The sequence below is a fragment of the Aphelocoma coerulescens genome, chromosome 2 (assembly GCF_041296385.1).
Source record: "Aphelocoma coerulescens isolate FSJ_1873_10779 chromosome 2, UR_Acoe_1.0, whole genome shotgun sequence".
Lineage (NCBI taxonomy): Eukaryota > Metazoa > Chordata > Aves > Passeriformes > Corvidae > Aphelocoma > Aphelocoma coerulescens.
Genome location: NC_091015.1, coordinates 110205823 through 110223580, shown reverse-complemented (window position 1 = coordinate 110223580; position 17758 = coordinate 110205823). Strand labels below are relative to the sequence as shown.

The 17758-nt window shown below is 35.7% G+C and overlaps 1 protein-coding gene across 2 annotated transcripts in view; it reads left to right on the top strand.

Annotated features, from left to right (window-relative positions):
- Positions 1-17758, top strand: part of DOK6 (docking protein 6) — a 254684-nt gene that overhangs the window by 59150 nt on the left and 177776 nt on the right. Inside the window, exon 1 of one of the 2 annotated variants that reach the window (XM_069005927.1) lies at positions 15351-15436. The exons of the other annotated variant lie outside the window; for it this stretch is intronic. Coding sequence (XP_068862028.1) covers positions 15431-15436 — 6 coding nt within the window. The 5' untranslated portion in view covers positions 15351-15430. Of the gene's footprint in view, positions 1-15350; positions 15437-17758 lie in introns of those variants that run through there. 2 annotated transcript variants of the gene reach the window in all.

The window sequence follows — 17758 nt, the reverse complement described above, 5'->3', positions numbered from 1 at the left end:
ATAAAGACCAGAAATGGCCAAGGAAATTGATTGAGGGGTGTTTTTTTCTGAAATGTGCTTTCTGTAATAGCCATATTGTCTTTTCAGCTCAAGTGTCCAGTGAAATTGGTAGAGTGTAGCTATATTATTAGCAGTAAAACACTGGAGCAAATTCAGAGTGATACTTCTTTCCTCAGGTTCTGATATTCAGTGTTTTGTTAGCTAAAGAATTAATTAGTAATGTCATGAATGCTACTCTCTTGTAAGCACTTCCTCTTTTGAGTTTGTCTACATTTACATGTGGTACTTATTGCTAGAGCAGTAAGTTCCACAAAACTATTTTAAAGGATATGAAGAGTACTTCCTTTATTATTTATTTTACTGAAAAAAATTTTCTCTCATGCTGCTAGTTTTTTGCATCATGAAACAGTGAGCACTTATTCCACGTCCATCTTTTCTGTGGTAGCCATGATTTTATGTACTTGCACAATCTCCACAGGCATGCGTTTTCCAGACTGAGGCATTTCCATTGTTTTAGTCTATCCCATTTCAGAATCTGTTATATCCTTTTGGTATCTATTCTTTCCCTTCTCCATATGTTTCTACTGCACCATGTCTGTTCTGAGTAGCAGTAACCCTGGTTCCAAAAGCTACATTGATATTTCACAATTTTACAATACTTATTCCTTTCCTATTCACTCTGGTTTTTCTTTTCTTTTCTACTGGTTTGGGTGGTATTGCAGCCAGGCTTACTGCTCTGTATTTCCACAGTCCATATCCAGTCCCTTGAGAGAACATTTTTTTGTCACATTTCCTACTTATTGCACCAGTAATGGGGCCAGTTTAAAGGCTAATTCATTCACTTTACTTAATCTTTGGAATTTGCATTTGAGTTATTCAGCTCTTGTATAACTGCTGTTGTGTTGTAGTAATCTTTTATTATTCATTTTATTGATTATTTTCCAGAGCCTCTTTTACTAATGCTTTCACTGAGACAGCTACTTATTTGATGCCAGGGAAAACCCAACCAAAACCAAAACAGTGGTTTGGATGTCACTCAAGCTCCTTGGTAGACTGATGCAAAGAATTAATTTAATTGCTTGTTTTATTTTTTCTCTTACAGCCTTAATGTTCTTTAAACATTTCTTTTACATGCTGATAATCTTCTGGCCCTGCAGGCCCCCCCTGGCACTGGATATTCTTATTTTTCAAGATTTTTATGTTGCAAAATGTTCTTTGGCCTGACTTAAAATTTTACATTTAACATGTTAAAGTTTATGATCATCTCTGTTTTCTTTAGCTGGATACAGCTTTCACTTTTTAAAGAACGCATTGTAAAAATTATTTCTGCTAGTTTCTGATTGTTAAAAAAACAGCTTTCTTTTGGTCCGTCATGTGTCATATATATTCAAACTTACATTTTATGATAGTGTTTGTAAAAATTAAAATCATGCTTTAAAAGACTTTAAACACCTCCATTTAATTTCAGTTTACTAATTTAAATACTTGCATATATAGCTGATCTCTTTGAAGTGAATGCTACTGCATTAATGTTTTATTAACCTCAGTTATCTTGTTTCTTCATTAAAACACCATTAGTATCACCTCCTATGTAGTTTTTTTTTTTTTCATTTCTATACTAGAATGTACTTAACTAATTATTTTTAACAGAATTTCCAAGTTGCCTAACATGCCAGTGTCCTCATTTGTAATGGCTTAATTAATTTGAATTATTTTCTAATGCCTGACTGCTGTCTCTACTGTGTATCTTTTCTTAATACCTATCACTTCAGCAGCGTCATGTTGAGAGTCTGTGTTTTGTTAAAAAACAAAAAGTCAATATTATTTTTTACCAAGTAGAGAAATTGCCTGTGACAGGTAAATGTGCATCTTTTCCTCTTTCCACTGAGACATTGAAAACCCATCAGAGATCACTGCTCAACTATCTCCTTTTCAGATAACTTGTGATACTGTTTGCTCACAGAAGGAGTTCTAGTTCCTTAAAATCCAAACAGATTCACTATCCTTTCCCATCTCTTTTTTTGCATTTTACTGGAGACCTAAATCCCACATCTGTGTTTCTGCTTTTACTTCTATTACCTTTGATGCACCCTTAAAGGAAATACAATTCCTGCTCATAGGAAATGCAGATTGAATACATGGAGATTTCCTGACCTGGGCACACCGAGATCTAAGGGAGAAACCGAGTTCCTGATTTTATTCTGGCTTTTATATATCATCCAATTAATTACCTCAATATCATTAAGCTAAAACTACAGCAAACAGGAGTTTTGGGAAGATGTAAGACTAATTTGGAGCAAGGTATAACTCCACAGGCATGAATTCTTCTCTTCAGATATGAGCACAGGTAGAGTAAGGAATCTTTGAAAACTAAAGGTATATAAACACTAATGAAATAATTTAGCACTAAATAAGCATGCAAATACATGCTTAGTTTCTGAACTGTTTCAAAGAATGCCAAAGGAAACTCTGACACATTTTTGGCATTTAATCTTCCTCCTTTGTATCCTGTGAAAATTAGTAGGATTTGCTGGCCAAGCTAAGCCAAGGCAAGTCTTCTCTCCCCTTGTTGCTGTACTTTCTGTGTCTCATAAACAGCCAAAACTCTCAACATTTGGTTAACAAGAAAAACTGTTATGTAGACAGGAACAGGTTACCTGTACATTATCTTGACTTGTTTGCTAAAAATACTCCTAATTGCAGTGAATTTTGTTATATGAATATATACTCATTTATCTTACTGGATAATAATTTCAGCAAACTCATCAAAAGGTAACATTTTGCCTTCATTAGTTGAGAGAAGCTATATATAGCATATCTTCTAATTTGGAACAGTTGTGATTTTTTTTCTCTTTTTCTTTTTATTCCAAGAAAGATTTTTGTCATTTCTAATCACTTTGTTATTGTGGGGTTTGTTGTTGTTGTTGTTGGATTTTTTTGTTTTAGATGGTCACTGTTTTGTTTATGCACTCGGTGGTAACATTCTCAACCTAGAAGAAACAAATAGCAAAATGTCAGCTTCCTTGTGTGAACATTCCCTCATAATATATATGTTGCATATAAAATCTCCTTTTTCAAGTCTTGAAATTTCGAATTCATATGAATCAACACAATGTTTTGCTTTCCAGATGACAAAAAACATATTATAAAAGACTGAAACTGTAATTTATGCTGGAGTTTGTTTTCACTGTGGATATTTTCTAAGATTAATTGTTGTCAATTTGTATTTTAAGAAGATGCACAATTTTTTTTGTCTGTAATTTTCTCCAGAACTTTAAAGTAGCCACATTTCTAGTCACTTTTAAATATTAGCACTTGTTCAAATCCTTGTTCAAATGACCTGTATCAGTTATCTATCTGCAGTATCTGCACTTTGGATGTGAAGTTAGGAAAATATCCACGAAAATTAGTAAGGTGATTCCATTAAAAAAAAAACAAACAACAAAAAACAACAAAATAAAACCAACCAGCTTTTATCTTACTGTTTTCCAATCTATTTTTTATCACCTTCATTTCACTGGAAAGAGGTTTAAACCATCTATAGGATTCTCTTTCAGGTTATTTTGTGTATAACCAGTGTATGAATACCAACTTTCTCCATTAAATACAGTAACAGTAATGAGGTACTGTTTTACTGTTTTCTCATGAGCTGTCAGCTCACAACTGTTTTATTCTATGTGTAATTACTAATATTTTTCAGGTTGGTATTGTTAATGGAAATTTGTGACTGGTCATTCATGCTTGTCCTTAACTTTAGCTGTTAGTAATGAAAACTTTCTCAATCAATTCACAAACTGCAGTTTTGCTGATGGTGCTGATTTCGTGCTATGAATTTCTGCCAACACTAAGCTTGTGAAGCCCTAAACTAATTGACTTTCCAATTTCACAACTGAAGTAATATTGTGCCAAATTTCTTGGAACATTATTTTATAGAAGTTCGTGCATGAAACTGACCCACATGAGTTGTTTGCCATCTGTTAGTAAAACCAGAGCAAACAAACCACAAACCAGAAGTAAAAGAACTTTACAATATCTTTCATGCAGAAGTTGACAACTTGGCATGCAAGAACACCATAGAAGCTTACAATCAGAATCACACTTTTAATGACATTGTTTTCTAACAAAGAAAGAAAAATCTTTAGTAATGGTTATAGAATAAAATATGCTAGGGTATTCTTCCTGCTGCACACCTTTTCTTGTCTCCTCACCAAATCGAGTAAGTCCTGGGGCTTTGTTTCATGGAAGACATTCTAAACATCCACAATGGTTACAGTGGGTGTAGCAAAGTTTTACAGTAGAACAGTAGAACAGTATTTTCAGCTGGCATAAAAATAGAGAATGCAGAGATATAATATTTTATCTGTCAGAAACATAAATGCAAATTTTGGTGGGTTTTTTTTTAATTTAAGTGGTATAGTCTGCTGAAGAAGAGTTTGCCACACAGGCAGTCTTCCAATTTAATGTGCATAGTAACATCTACAATACAGTGATAATTAATAGCAAAAATGAGAATCAGATTATTTGCTTTGTTTTCCTATAAAAAATATCCTATAGATTCATTTTTACTTTGTCCTTTTTCCTTTGACATTTCCAATAAGCATTTAACACTGTTTTTCTTCTTCTGATTCACAAGGAGATTTTCAAATGTGCCTTGCATCGGATTGTAGCAATTCAGCATACTTGTATACATTTGAGTTTGTGAATTAAGAAAAAAACTCCTACTATAGCATGTTTTTAAAGGCTAGGTCAGGAATTTTTCTAAACAATGGAAAAATGGCATTTCAGCTCTGGCCTCTGCAGTGAAATGCCAAATTTTAGAGTTAGTTTCATTGGCTTTCCCTTGAGGGGCTTAGATTGCTCAGACTGGTTTCCAAAATATGCTGACTGAGCAGTGGCCATAAGGGCTCAGAATAGAAAATTGTAGCATAAGAATAATCTTTCTTTGTCAATTAAGGGGTTATTCAGAAACATAGCTTAACAATTTCTAGTTGGAAAAAGCATTTAAAATCCTTTCAAAACAAAAATCAGTCTTTTCTCTTTAAAAAAAGTCTATAGCTACATTTTCTGTTACAGTATCCTGAAGAAAACATTTCTTTGAAGATCCAGTCATGGATATCCTATATCATACGTGTGCCAACATCTACTCAATCAAATACAAGGATAGGAAAGAACAGTTCCTGTATTTTGCTCTTGCTTAATTATAAGCAAGAAAAAGGTGTAGTTCTATCCATAGTGTTGTTACTTTGTGGAAACTGGAATGGGCCTTGAGGGTTTGTCTTGCCTGTGTCCAGTGACTCTGTAGGATCAGGCATTCCAAGGAATTCCCTGATGTTTCTCTAACTTGTTTAGAAACAGACTTTTAGTCACTGTATTTTAGAACTTTGTCATCAGTTTATTTCTTTTAGGACTGGATGGCCTACAGGATTTTTTAAGTCACAGATATGGATGTATGTATTCATTGCATTCAAGTTTTTCTGTTGGAAACTAAGTACTTACTTGGATCTGCTTTTAGTGATTTTTTTTTAAAGATGGTATGTTTTTGTTCACTTATTTTGATGATGCTGATGGCGTTTTCTTTTGTTTGTTATTGTGTGATGTTACCTTTCCTTCCAGTTTGTTTTTAAAAGATATATGAATAGATTTGTAAGATGAGGCAGTGTCAGGAATGATATTTTATTTTTTGATGTCATAAGAATTTATAAACAAAGCCATTTACCTACAGAAAAGTGATAAAGGATTGTCACGGACTTTAAGTTGAGAATGCACAGTATGCACAATGGTATTCCTTCGTGACTCTAAAAAGGCAGGCTAGTCAGTGGAGAAATGTACTTCGACATGTTTGCATTCTCTCCTTTCAATGTCATTGCCTTCAGTCTTGTCAAATTCTGCAAAAGGTAACATTTAGCACAAGAAGGCATTTGAACAAAAGATAAATGACTGCAGAAAATGGGATGTTGTTTCTTTTGGATTGTCATGGACACAAAACTCAGCCACCGTTTTTGTCAGAAGTTGTGCTACAAATCTTGACTAAATACAATGCCTGAATTTTCGTTTTGTTTTAATGTCCTTTCAAGACTTCCACCAAGAGCAGAGAAGCAGCTGCTTGGGATTGACCCAGTTTATAAACAGAAGGTGTGTTACGGGTCATAAGAATAAAAAGTGCATCTAGCTCAGTCGTTTTTCTCTATCAGGGCCCATAAGCTGATATGCAGTGAGCAGGAAAAGCAAAACAAATTTATATGTGTTTCACAACTGGTGTCCCAACTTCCAGTGGTTTCTCACCCATGAGCTTCCCATGCTTTCTCTGCTTGGTGATTCTTAACAGATCCCTCTTCCAGTGCCTGTTCAGCCTTTCCTTGAATCCACTGCTATATTTGCATCTGCAATACTCTTTGCCAAAAATACATCCATGGCTTCCTACCCACTGCCAAACAAACCACCTCTTGTGACTGGTTTGAATTTGACTTTTGCTGTCTTCTTCTCCTACCCTCAGTTCCTCTATTGGAAGAGTTGGTTAGTAATTTACCCCCAGCTCTCCCACACCACACTGGTTTTTGCTTTCAGACATCTGTACTTCATTTACCTTCTCTGCCTTCTCGGCCTCTAAACTCCTTCTCCAGGCTGAAGAGGCCTTGTTGCTCTTCTGACATGAGCTGTTTCATACTTTTGTGATAGCTCCTGTTTCCTCTCTGACCTCTCCTATTCTCTCTCTTTGAGAGGAATGAAAGTTGGCATGAGCTCAAGCGTGGGTAAATCATGGTCATAGTGGCACAAAAATGCTCTCCTTTTTTCTCTGTTGCTTTTGTGACCAACTTTAGCACTTGATTTACCATTCTGACAGCCACTGAGGACTGAGCATGTGTTTTTAGAGAACTGTCTATACTGTGCTGAGACTTAAAGCCCCTCTTTTCCTAAAATAGACGGTCCTGGTTCCCAGACTTGTGTTAACTGATGTGTTTCTGTGCTGCAATTTCCCTCTGTTTCCCTAATAATCAGCATCAAAAGTCTTTTGGAAACCAAAATATGTATTAAAAATTAATTTAATATGGACAATGGTACTTAGGTAAATTGCCCTTGTATTTTAGTGTGTATGTTATCTTCTCCCTGTGTCATAATGGGAAGTAACAGTATATGCTCTTTAGTCATGCACCTCGTTTCTTCTGAAATGCAGCTTCATTACTGAGACATTAAAATGCATTAACGACATGAGCTATATACCTATATCAAAGTTCAAACTTCTTATCTTAATTAGAACTGGAAAAAATTGGCAGAAAACTTTACAATTCAGATAAATCTTTCTATCCTTTTTAAAGAGAATGGGTTGCTACTTTCATCCTCTAAGATCAATGAATTAAATATGGGTTCAGTATAAATTTTGTACCCTCCTAATCAGAAGATCTTCTTCTGTTGCATAAGAAATTAATGCAAATTCAGTGTCTCAGGTAAAGATAGTAACCATAAATCTATGGTTTAGATATGTAGAATATTCTTGTTTTCCCTAAATGAGGATATAATGAATTAATACTCAACTATAACAAATGTTACAGTTGAGTGTTGAGAGTTTATTTCTGTTAAACAATAGCAATACTGCTAAAAAATATTTTTAAAATTTCAGTGATGATACATGTATGTAGCTTCTGATGAAGTATTAACTTTCTTTCATTAAGCTGTTCTTGCAAAACTCAGTGTTTGAATTTAGCCTCTCTGCTTTTGGAGCATCCAAATTTACTAATGAGGGTCTTGCTTGGTCCATAGTAAATTACAGCTATAGGGAGCTAAATTAGATACGGACTTTTTTAACATAAGTCCTCTACATGATGCAGAACTTTTTGTATTCTGTTTTATATCTGCAAAAGGATTTGTGATTATGTTAAAAAATGGCACCTATTCTGTAAGTTCTTTGGGGTTTTCGGGTTTTTTTGAGTAAACATTTAAACAAGGGAACAGTTTTAAAATAATAAAGTCCTAGACATCATTACTGAAAATAGGAGTACATAGGACATTGTAGAGGACTTGAGATGCAGAATGGATTACCTCACCTGAAGAAAATATGGTGGAATGAGTCACTTGGCTTGTCTCTCTTGGAATTCAGGATGTTTCTTCCTTGTCATCTCAGAAATTAGCTCAGCAAAAATTGCAGCAGTTTTCTTAAATCAAATCCTCAAAAAAAGGGTTTTCATTTGTGGAAGTGTTTACATGGTCAGGGTCTGGAGTAGAAAATAGAAGACAGAGAGCCGCTCCACACATAGAGGAAACAAGAACAGAATAAGATACCAGAAGGATGGCAGGGTAACTAAAAAAGTTCTGTTTGTAGATTGGTCTACTGTGTACTCTTTTCTTCAGATAAAAAAAAGAAAGACTTTTCCCCCCCAAACAGAAACAGTTTTGATAAGAGAAATAATATACAGGAATGTACATATTCAGCCAGCTAATAATTGTTATATGAAATATCTATGTAATTCCATTAAAAATTCCCTGCACTCCCAAATTTGCTATTGCAATTCAAAATTCAAATTCAGGTGCTGATGCCTACACATGAGAATATGTATTTTTTGTATAAATAAAGGAATTTTGTCCCTATTTCTGTTGTTCAGTGAAGCATAAGCAGCAGCAATCATGCTCTCAAGAAAGATAAAAAGGGTAAAATCCTATGTACCTTTAAAATAATTGGCTTTGTGTTTGTGCATGCACAGCAGCCAAGGACTTAATGAAAACTTTAAAATCCTTCATTCATACAGCCTCATAGAGTGTAAACAACCAGGTAGAAGACTTTGATAGACTGCCTCATTATAGTGGTGCCTGTGCCATTTAATCACAAAGCAGACGGCAAGCCAGTGGCCTCTTACAATGTAGAATGTAATTTTTCTATTTGAAAACTATTTTGCACAAGCCAAACTCAATTGCTTTAAAAATAAAAGCTGAAACACCTATTCCAACCTACTTATATTGGCTCACACATATTTTCCTTACAAGTCAGGATGGATATGCCTGGTTCATACTCAGAGCTGTCAAAATATTAGCATACAACACTAAGTTTATATATTAAAAAAATTACCTTTGACTATGGAAATTCTTCATAATTTCTCACTCTTTCCTTTTCTTTTTCATTTTGTCATAATGAGCATTAACAAAATGTGCATCTTTGGTGCAGCTGTTGGAATTTCTTTGTAATTTTTCTAGAAGTCTGTATTTTTTTTCAAAATACTGGCCAAAATTCAGGTAAAAATGTGTTGGAATCAGATACAATTCAGAATTCTATATTAAAAGTATCTGGGGTTTGATTCCTTACAAACTGTTTTATCATCTGCATTTTAAGAATGAAGTCTATCTGAAGATGTTAGTCAACTCCATTGTGTAATTCTGTTTTATCATAGGCTTAAGTTTTTTCTTTTCAATCTTCATGTTAAAGTACCTCATTTATAGCAATATTTGAATATTTACTAACTACTAAATAATTTGTGTTTTCCTAATCATGAATGTGCTCTATCTTAATTATAATACTTCATCTTACCAGTATAATTAAACTGTAAGAAAATATGTAATTAAACCTTCCCTGATGGAATACAATCTGTAATTGTCCTGGTTTAGCACCAGTCAGCAGCTAAACCACACACAACCACAGACACATTTCTGGTGGGACTGGGGAGAGAATCAGAAGGGTAAAAGTGCAGAAGTCCGTGGATTGAGACAAAAACAGTTTAATAGGCAAAGCAAAAGCTGTGAGGGCAAGCAAACCAAAACAAGCAATTAATTCACAGCTTCCCATGGGCGGGCAGGTGTTCAGCCATCCCCAGGAAACCAGGGCCCCATAGCACATAATGGTAACTGGGGAAGGCAGGCACTCCAAACATCTCCCTGTTCCTCCTTCTTCCCCCAGCTCTGTGTTCTGAGCATGCCACCACATGGTCTGGAATGTCCCTTGGGTCAGTTGGGGTCACCCGCCCTGGCTGTGTCCTCTCCCAACTCCTTGTGCACCCCAGCTGCCTCACTGATGGGGTGGGGTGAGGAACAGAAGAGGCCATGACTCTGTGTACGTGAAGCTCAACAGTAATGAAAACATGCCTGGGTTATCAACTGTTTGAGGCACAAATCCAGCACACAGCCCCATACCAGTGAAGATTAGCTCTATCCCAGTCAAAACCAGCACAGTAATATAATACTCAGTAGACAGAACCTCTCATTAAGTTACACACAATTTTTGTTAGTAGTGTAAGCGAGTGTCTTTTAAATATTTTGTTATCTTTCGCTTTTTTATTAAGAGGAATGTAAATACTGGGCTACAACGACTACAAAGCCTGTTAAGCATAAATAACTTTATACAAATGTGTGCAGTTCTTCAGACCAAGAGTGGAATTCTGTTTTATGAAGAACTGTAATGAAAGTCTGTGCAAGAACTTATGTTCCAAACAGCTTGTCAGAGTGAGACCAAAGAGTCTTGAACTGTCAGCTTTCTGCATAGAGCTGGATTCTGCCCTACAATTACAGCAGCTTGAAGCATGAATTACTTCTTCCATGACATTTTCTTGCATTTTAGGTGAAAGTTTGAATCAGCAGATATTTACACAGCTCTAGCTGCTTTTTGCAGTCAATCTCACTGAAGATAAGTGGAGCCTGCTTATGTCTGTCAAGAGATTCTGTATGCAAATGTATGTATATGAGAAGTATGAGGTAGCTAGATAGACTGCATGACAATATCGACAGGGACCTTTTCTATGGCTACCTGAGTTCCATTGTCTGAGGTGAAATAGGAAATATAGATACTTTTTCAGGTATTGAAACTGTTCAACATTATTAACTTGATTTTTAATATATTACTAACTGTGTGTCAAAGGGAAGCAGAAAAATGGCAGAAGCCCTTTATGCAGCTACAGCAGGAGAAAGAGTGTCTGTGAACACACAGTGCTGTTGGTGAGATAAACCTTCTGCTGTAAAGGTGACGTGTAAAATAGGCAGAAGCTACTTCAGGTCAGAGGAAATCAAATTGCTTAAGTAATCAAGTTGCCATCTCTACTTTTCATTTTGACTAATTAGATGCCTAACTAACAGCCACTACAATTTTCATAGTCAGTTTTCCTTGATGTTGTCTTTGTTTTTGCTGATTCTTTAAAAAAGATGCCTAGTGAACTATAAATCTATGTATTCTTGCATAAGGCTTGTCTGTTGTGAATAGATACTCAATATTTTTGTTTCATCTAAACCTAAGCTTCATAGAACAGAGTGAGTCATTTCAAATTCAGGAAGTCAACAGCTCCTTTGCTGTATTTTACTTTCTACATATATACATAATGGTTTGCATTATGTGCATTTTGTATTATTTTTAGTTATATTTTAAAGATATATAGGAAACATGGTGCCAGTTTCTGGACTGGACTCTCACAGAACTTGGCACCGTCATTCTTTGTCTTGTCCTGAAAAATCTGCATGTTTCAGTTTTCAGTAAAGAGATTTGTGGTTTGTGTCATGATAAACCAGAGTCCTAATAGTTGTCATTTATCATCCAAAGAGGGACATGGATTTGAAGAACAAGATGATTCCCATTAATGCTTCAGAAAAATGAAGCTTGGCTTTTCCTTCCTTTTCTTTAAAAAAGCAAACTCATAAACTCTGTGGACTAAAACTCTTAGAGGGTCAACCTTTCTTGGAGGGTTTCAGTGTATCTCTGCCTATGAACAATAAGGTCTTGATTGTGTTCTTCTGGAATAAATGGAAGGTTTCCCATTGATTTAAATGCAGGTCCTGCAAAAGTAAAAAGAACATCTTTATGCAAGAGACCAAAGAAAAACTACTGAATAGTTTAAATGTTTAAAAACTATATGAAGACCCAAGAAGAGCTTCAAATTTAGTACCTGGAAAAAATTAAGTTTCAAATCTGGCTGGTTTTTTGCTTGTTTATCTTACAAAAGACTACTGAAATTAAATGTTTACATTGAGACATTTATGGAGCTGATAGATACAACTACTGGAGGTCAGCTGTAAAGTTTCTCCTAATATTAGTTTTAAAGAAATACAATTCTTATAGGAATTATGTTCATATAAGAAATTAAAGAATGGCTGTAAATTGATGTTTCTAATTAACAATTTGAATTTAAAAAAATAAACTCAACAAATATTTTATATTGTTTTTGTAAGATGTGGAGAAGTACTTAATTTACACTTTTTTCCTTTCCTGTACTTTCTTTCCAAAATTCCCATAATACAAAGTTTAGTTTCACATATAGATACATGTTTGTGGGGGAGTCACATAATGGACAATGTAAGATTCTGGTCTGTGGAGAAAATGGCAGCAGCCTGAAATACAACTTAAATGATGCAGAAGCAGCTCATCACCACTGAGAATTAATTCTAAATCTTTGTGTTTAGAAAGTGAGAGATTTCCAGTTGTTTACTTCAAAACTACCTTTGTGTAAGTCCAAAAAACTCCAGTTTTTATCTATTTTGAAACTAAAACACTTTCCTAGTTTTCTCTTTGCATGAGTTAGTGCTTATTTCACAAAACAAAGGTATATCTGCCTGAGATGACCAAAGGAAGCAGGCCTGTTCATCCAAAGGTTGATGACAAGAGATCTGGATAATTTAATTTGTAACTCTCCTTGTTATTGTCTTCCTTCTTGTAGTGGTTGCCTGCACAGCTGCTTTAGGTGTTACAGAAACTGCAGTAATTTTTGTACACGCCAAAACAGTTCTCTCAGATTCTGAGTAGAGCCATGCTAATTATAGAAACTATATTTTAACTGTTAAAATCCCCCTTTAAGGTAAGAAAATGTAAGCTTTCAGAGTTAAAAAATGGTATTGCCATTTTAATTCTTTGGGATTTTTAGCTAGGGTGAAATCAGAGATTTAAAGTTTTATGCAGGCATGTAATCATCCATATTCAGTGATTTGGCAGAAGCATGGTGAAAAGTAGAGGTAATTCTACCATCCTGTTTCTTCTCAAAGCATGGCTTGGTTAGACCGCTTATACCAAATTACGTAAGCATCTTTGTTGTATTTTTAAAATCTTCTGCATCTTTGCTGACATTGCTTAAAGGTGTGCTAGTTACTGTCAGTAGCTGTAATACTGGACACCTGTGAGCTTGGAATTAGGCAAAGACTACCAATTCGTTTTATGTAGGACACTGAACAGGGAGCAGATGGTAATAAGCTTCAGTCAACATCAAGCTGGGGAGGATTCACACCACCAAGTTAGATGTAGAAAACTCAAAATCCCTTGGCTAATCCCATGAGCCAGCCATTCTCCCTAATTATGTCTTTCCATAAGAAGATGTACTTTACGTGTTCCAGTCTCAGCTGAATGAACAAACATGATTTAATGTACTGACTGTAGGATTTTACTAATCTATTTATTAGTTCCCCTTTCAAGGGAAGTTATAATGATGTGTTTTCACTTAAAGCAATTAGAATGTATTTTTAACAGGGGAAATTACTTAGATTATAATTACAGAGCATTATGCTATACTTTTAATGATTTTGCTCTTTAGAAAAATGAACAGTGAGAACCATTTTGCATAAAGTTACTACCTTGCTCTAACAACCTAATACTAACTTCCTTCTCAAGCTGTTGGGTGACCACTGCTGTTGGCCTGTGTCTTAGACTGAAATAAAAAAGAAGAAAATGAATGAACATTTGCAATTGCATCTGTAGCAACTGAAATATTTGAGTCTTTGTATAGTTTTGAAGCAAAACCAAAGCTAATTTTGTGAAGGTTTTACTGCTGTTTTTTATATTTATAGTTCCCAGTGTTGCATGTTTTAAAATGGAAAATTAAATCTAGTGCTATAGCAGCAACAAATCTGTGAGACAGTAAAAGCAAGCATGCCTTGTTCTATATGTTCAACAGACAGCAAAGATAAAATAAAAGGTAGGACAAATGCAATTCTACTCCTTTTCCAGGGAGAAATTATGTGACACATGGACTTGGCAAAGAGTTGGTTTAGGCTCATGAGAAAAGTGGGCAATCACAAAATAGTAGGTATGGGGAATGGCAGGTAGGTCTTCAGCCTCTTGCATCCACTGGTTTGCATGCATTGTGTGGTGGGGGAAGTGGCAGGTGCTGTGGAGTCTGGACCAGTACAAGAAAATTTCATTCCTTTTCAACTCAGCTGCAGTGTAGACTCTTCTCTAAGAAGGCTGTTTGGCTGAGCAGGTTTTGCAGTGTTTGTTCTCAAAGTACATTAAGGAAGCTGTATACATTTTCCTAACCCTGAGTCTTTCAGCTGGCATAGAAATTACTGAAATAATTGATAGTCGATAAAAGAGAAGTCTCACATTAGTGAGGTTATCTCAATCAATCCCCTGTACAGAGATCTAACTGAAAAACGAACTATTATTCTTCTCTTTAATTTTCCTAAATTACCTCACATCAACAAACCTTGCTAGATTCCCTCCTGTGGAAGGTAATTTTCTAAAAGCATGCAAATAAAAAGCAGAAATGGCACTGTGCTGTAAAAGTGAGACAGAATATGAAAAGGTTAGAGATTATGGATTTACAGACAAATGGTTGGAAACACTAGTTCTTTGACAGTATTGCTGTAATCTCTTAGGTAAATACTTGCACTTTTTAGACGTTTCACTGCACAATGTACATTACTAAAGGGTGCTTTGGCAAGTTGGGCAGTCTGAAAGGAAGGAGGTTCTGAGCTCTGGGTATTTCAATTAAGAAAGTGGAGACAGCTGCTCATTGTTTTCCTGGGCAGGAAATGCATTGGAAATGAGTGGGGGTGAGCTGGTAAAATTTGGATCTTGAATGCATACCTGAAATGTGGGCCTGAGGGCAATGAGAACAAAAGTAATGGGATTGAACAAGTTCATAGTACTGCATTGAAACTGGAAGAAATAGGAGACTGAGATGATAATAAGAAGGTAGGGCTCAGCAGGTAAGGGGATAGGAAGGGTGCAGTAAACAAGTGGATTCATAACACAGCTCAGATCTCTTGCAGACGTGTTTCTGATAAGTTAAAAATAAAGCTTAGCTTCACGTATGGTTTTTGTTGAGGTTCCATCACTGTCAGATAAAACATGGGTTGTAAATTATGACCTACCTGCATCTCAAAATACTTTCAGCCATCATACCAGTTCTCTTTTTCTCCACACAGATAAATATTACTCTTTTAAGATACCAGACACTGTGAACCAAAGCAACTAAGCAGGAGTTTGTGTGATACATAATACTGGAAGATGATCCATGTTGTTCACTGACAGAAATATCTTAATTTGATTATAGACCCATCTTGTAATGTAGGGCTTTCCTTTAGTCACAGCAGTTTATTAAATCCTCTAGGTGTGGGATGGCTGTCTGTTTAAGATGAACTGGCTGGGTGCCACTAGAAGCATTTGGTTCTTGTAAAAGTCTATCAAGACTCGACATTTTTGTTGTGAATCCCTGAAAGGGTTACAGGATTTGAGAAAAAAACTGATGCTGGCTCCTGTGGTATGTGGGTGAGCTGGAATTTTAAATTCCTTGCTTGGAATTTTAAAGATGTGAGCGAAGAACAAGGAAAGCTTGGAGGTTTGATTCAGAGAAGCCCTGTCAAAGATAGGGAGACTCTGTGGAAGACAGAGCATGTGTTCAATGCGTTATTAATTTTTCCTCCTTTTGCTTTTTACTTTGCTATCACAAGCTTGCTATTGTGTAGGCAGCTTGTCAATGTACAATATATTTGAAATGCTCTGATAGGAGCAGAGTGACTAATTGGCTTGGCTGTATTGAAGGCATAACAGTTTGTAGTCAAATTATTTCTTTTGTCAGCTTTAAGATCTGTTCTGAAAAATATACTCTATGGGGAACTCTTGGAAAAAACATTTTAAAATTTCCTCAGAGTTACGACTTCTTTCTAAAAAGACTCTATTAAATGCTTTTTTGTTTGTTTTCTCTTCATGAATTATGATCATTATTAATGTGGTAGCTTTTTTCCAGAGCTTTTTTGTTTATTAACTAATAGTGAAACCTAAGCTGCTGTGAATATCAATTTACTATTAGTGTTGTTCAGTAAATAATGAATGTTAGCAGTAGACAAAAAAATTTAAATCAACTTCATGTCTAAAACAGAGTACATTGTATTCTTCTATCCTCTAAGGGCTTTATATTGAGTACTGCTGCTGTAAGGCATGTGAAGAGCTCATCCATTATTTAGATAATTTGTGTTTTGATACAAAGGATATAAGAAATGTGAATGGGCATTAAAATCAAGCATCTATTTTGAAGTATTCATCCATTCACTGTTTGAGATTTACTGGAAGTTAACTAAAGAACTTTGATGTTAAGATTGATTTAAGAAAAGCAAAAAAAAACCCAAAAAACCCAAGCAACCCAAACCACAACAAAAAACGCAAGGACTCGTTGGTTTCTTTGTATGTATTTGTGTTAGTATTCTAGCTGAAGATATTTTGATCCTCTTTAAGAGGATACTTGAAACTAGCTCCATGTTTGAGTGCTTGGCAAACATTTCCTCAGCCTTGCTTTTCTCTCAGCTTTCAGTAAGAGTAGAAGCCATGACCATGCTTGGTAAAATGGTGTGTTGCTATGTAAATAGATGTGACACCACCAGTTTATGCTTCATTGCTAGATCAAATGTGAAGATATAAATGAGGTAGAAATCTCTAGGATACTGTTTCTCTACAAGGAAAAAATTAAAATACACCCAATATTAATTATTAGTTAATTGAGGTGTTTTTAATATGTCATGACATTAAGATTAATTTTTTTTTTCTATAGCTGATCCATAAAGCAGTTGTCTAAATTTTGAGAGCTTCAGGTTCTGTGCCTGATTCAAACTGCTGGGGCACAAACCTGTTTCAACCCAGGAATAAGGGCGCTCAACAGAGATGTCAAATTACAGCAGAGCTTACCTAAATACTCTGTTGTCCTACTGTCCTGGTTTCATCTGGGATAGAGTTAATTTTCTGCCTAGTAGCTGGTACAGTGCTGTGTTTTAGATTTAGAATGAGAGCAATGTTGATAACACACTGATGTTTTGGTTCTTGCTAAGCAGTAGCATTAAGGCCTTTGTTCCTCACCCCACCCCGCCAGCAAGGAGGGTGGGTGTGCACAAGTGTTTGTAAGAGGCACAACCAGGACAACTGACCCCAACTGACCAGAGGGATATTCCATACTTTATGGTATCATGCTCGGTATATAAACCAGGAATAAAGCTGGCTGGGGACCACTGCTCGGAAACTGGCTGGGCATTGCACGGTGGGTGGTGGGTGAGCAATTGCATCCTGCATCACTTGTTTAGTGTATCCTAACTGATTTCTCAAATTGTTGCTCTTGTTGTTGTTTTCTCTTCCATTTCTATCCTATTATAACGTTGTTACCTCAAACCACAAATTTTATTTTTCCCCCCCGATTTTCTCCCCCATTCCGCTGGCAGGGGACAAGTGAGTGAGCAAGCAGCTGTGTGGTGTTTAGCTACCTGATGGGTTAAACCATGACACCTACATTTTCAGTTCTCATGAAACAGGATGATTGTTCTCTAGTAAGCTCTAAGCAAATTCTCTTTAATAAATTCAAGAAATTAACAAGGTAATTGATGAAGGAACTGCCAGCAGTCATGTTCAAGTTTCTGGTTGGGTATCTATGTGTACCTGCAGGGGAAAAGGTTCTATCAGACATTTATTTTGCTTGTTTTGAAAGGATTAAGTAAAGAAATTGGTGAGGGGTGGAGGGAGTACAGAAGGGGAGAGAAATGGTCATTTCTAAGACTATCACACTCTGCTTGTGTTACTGTAATACAGGAAATATCTGTCCCATGGGTCTGA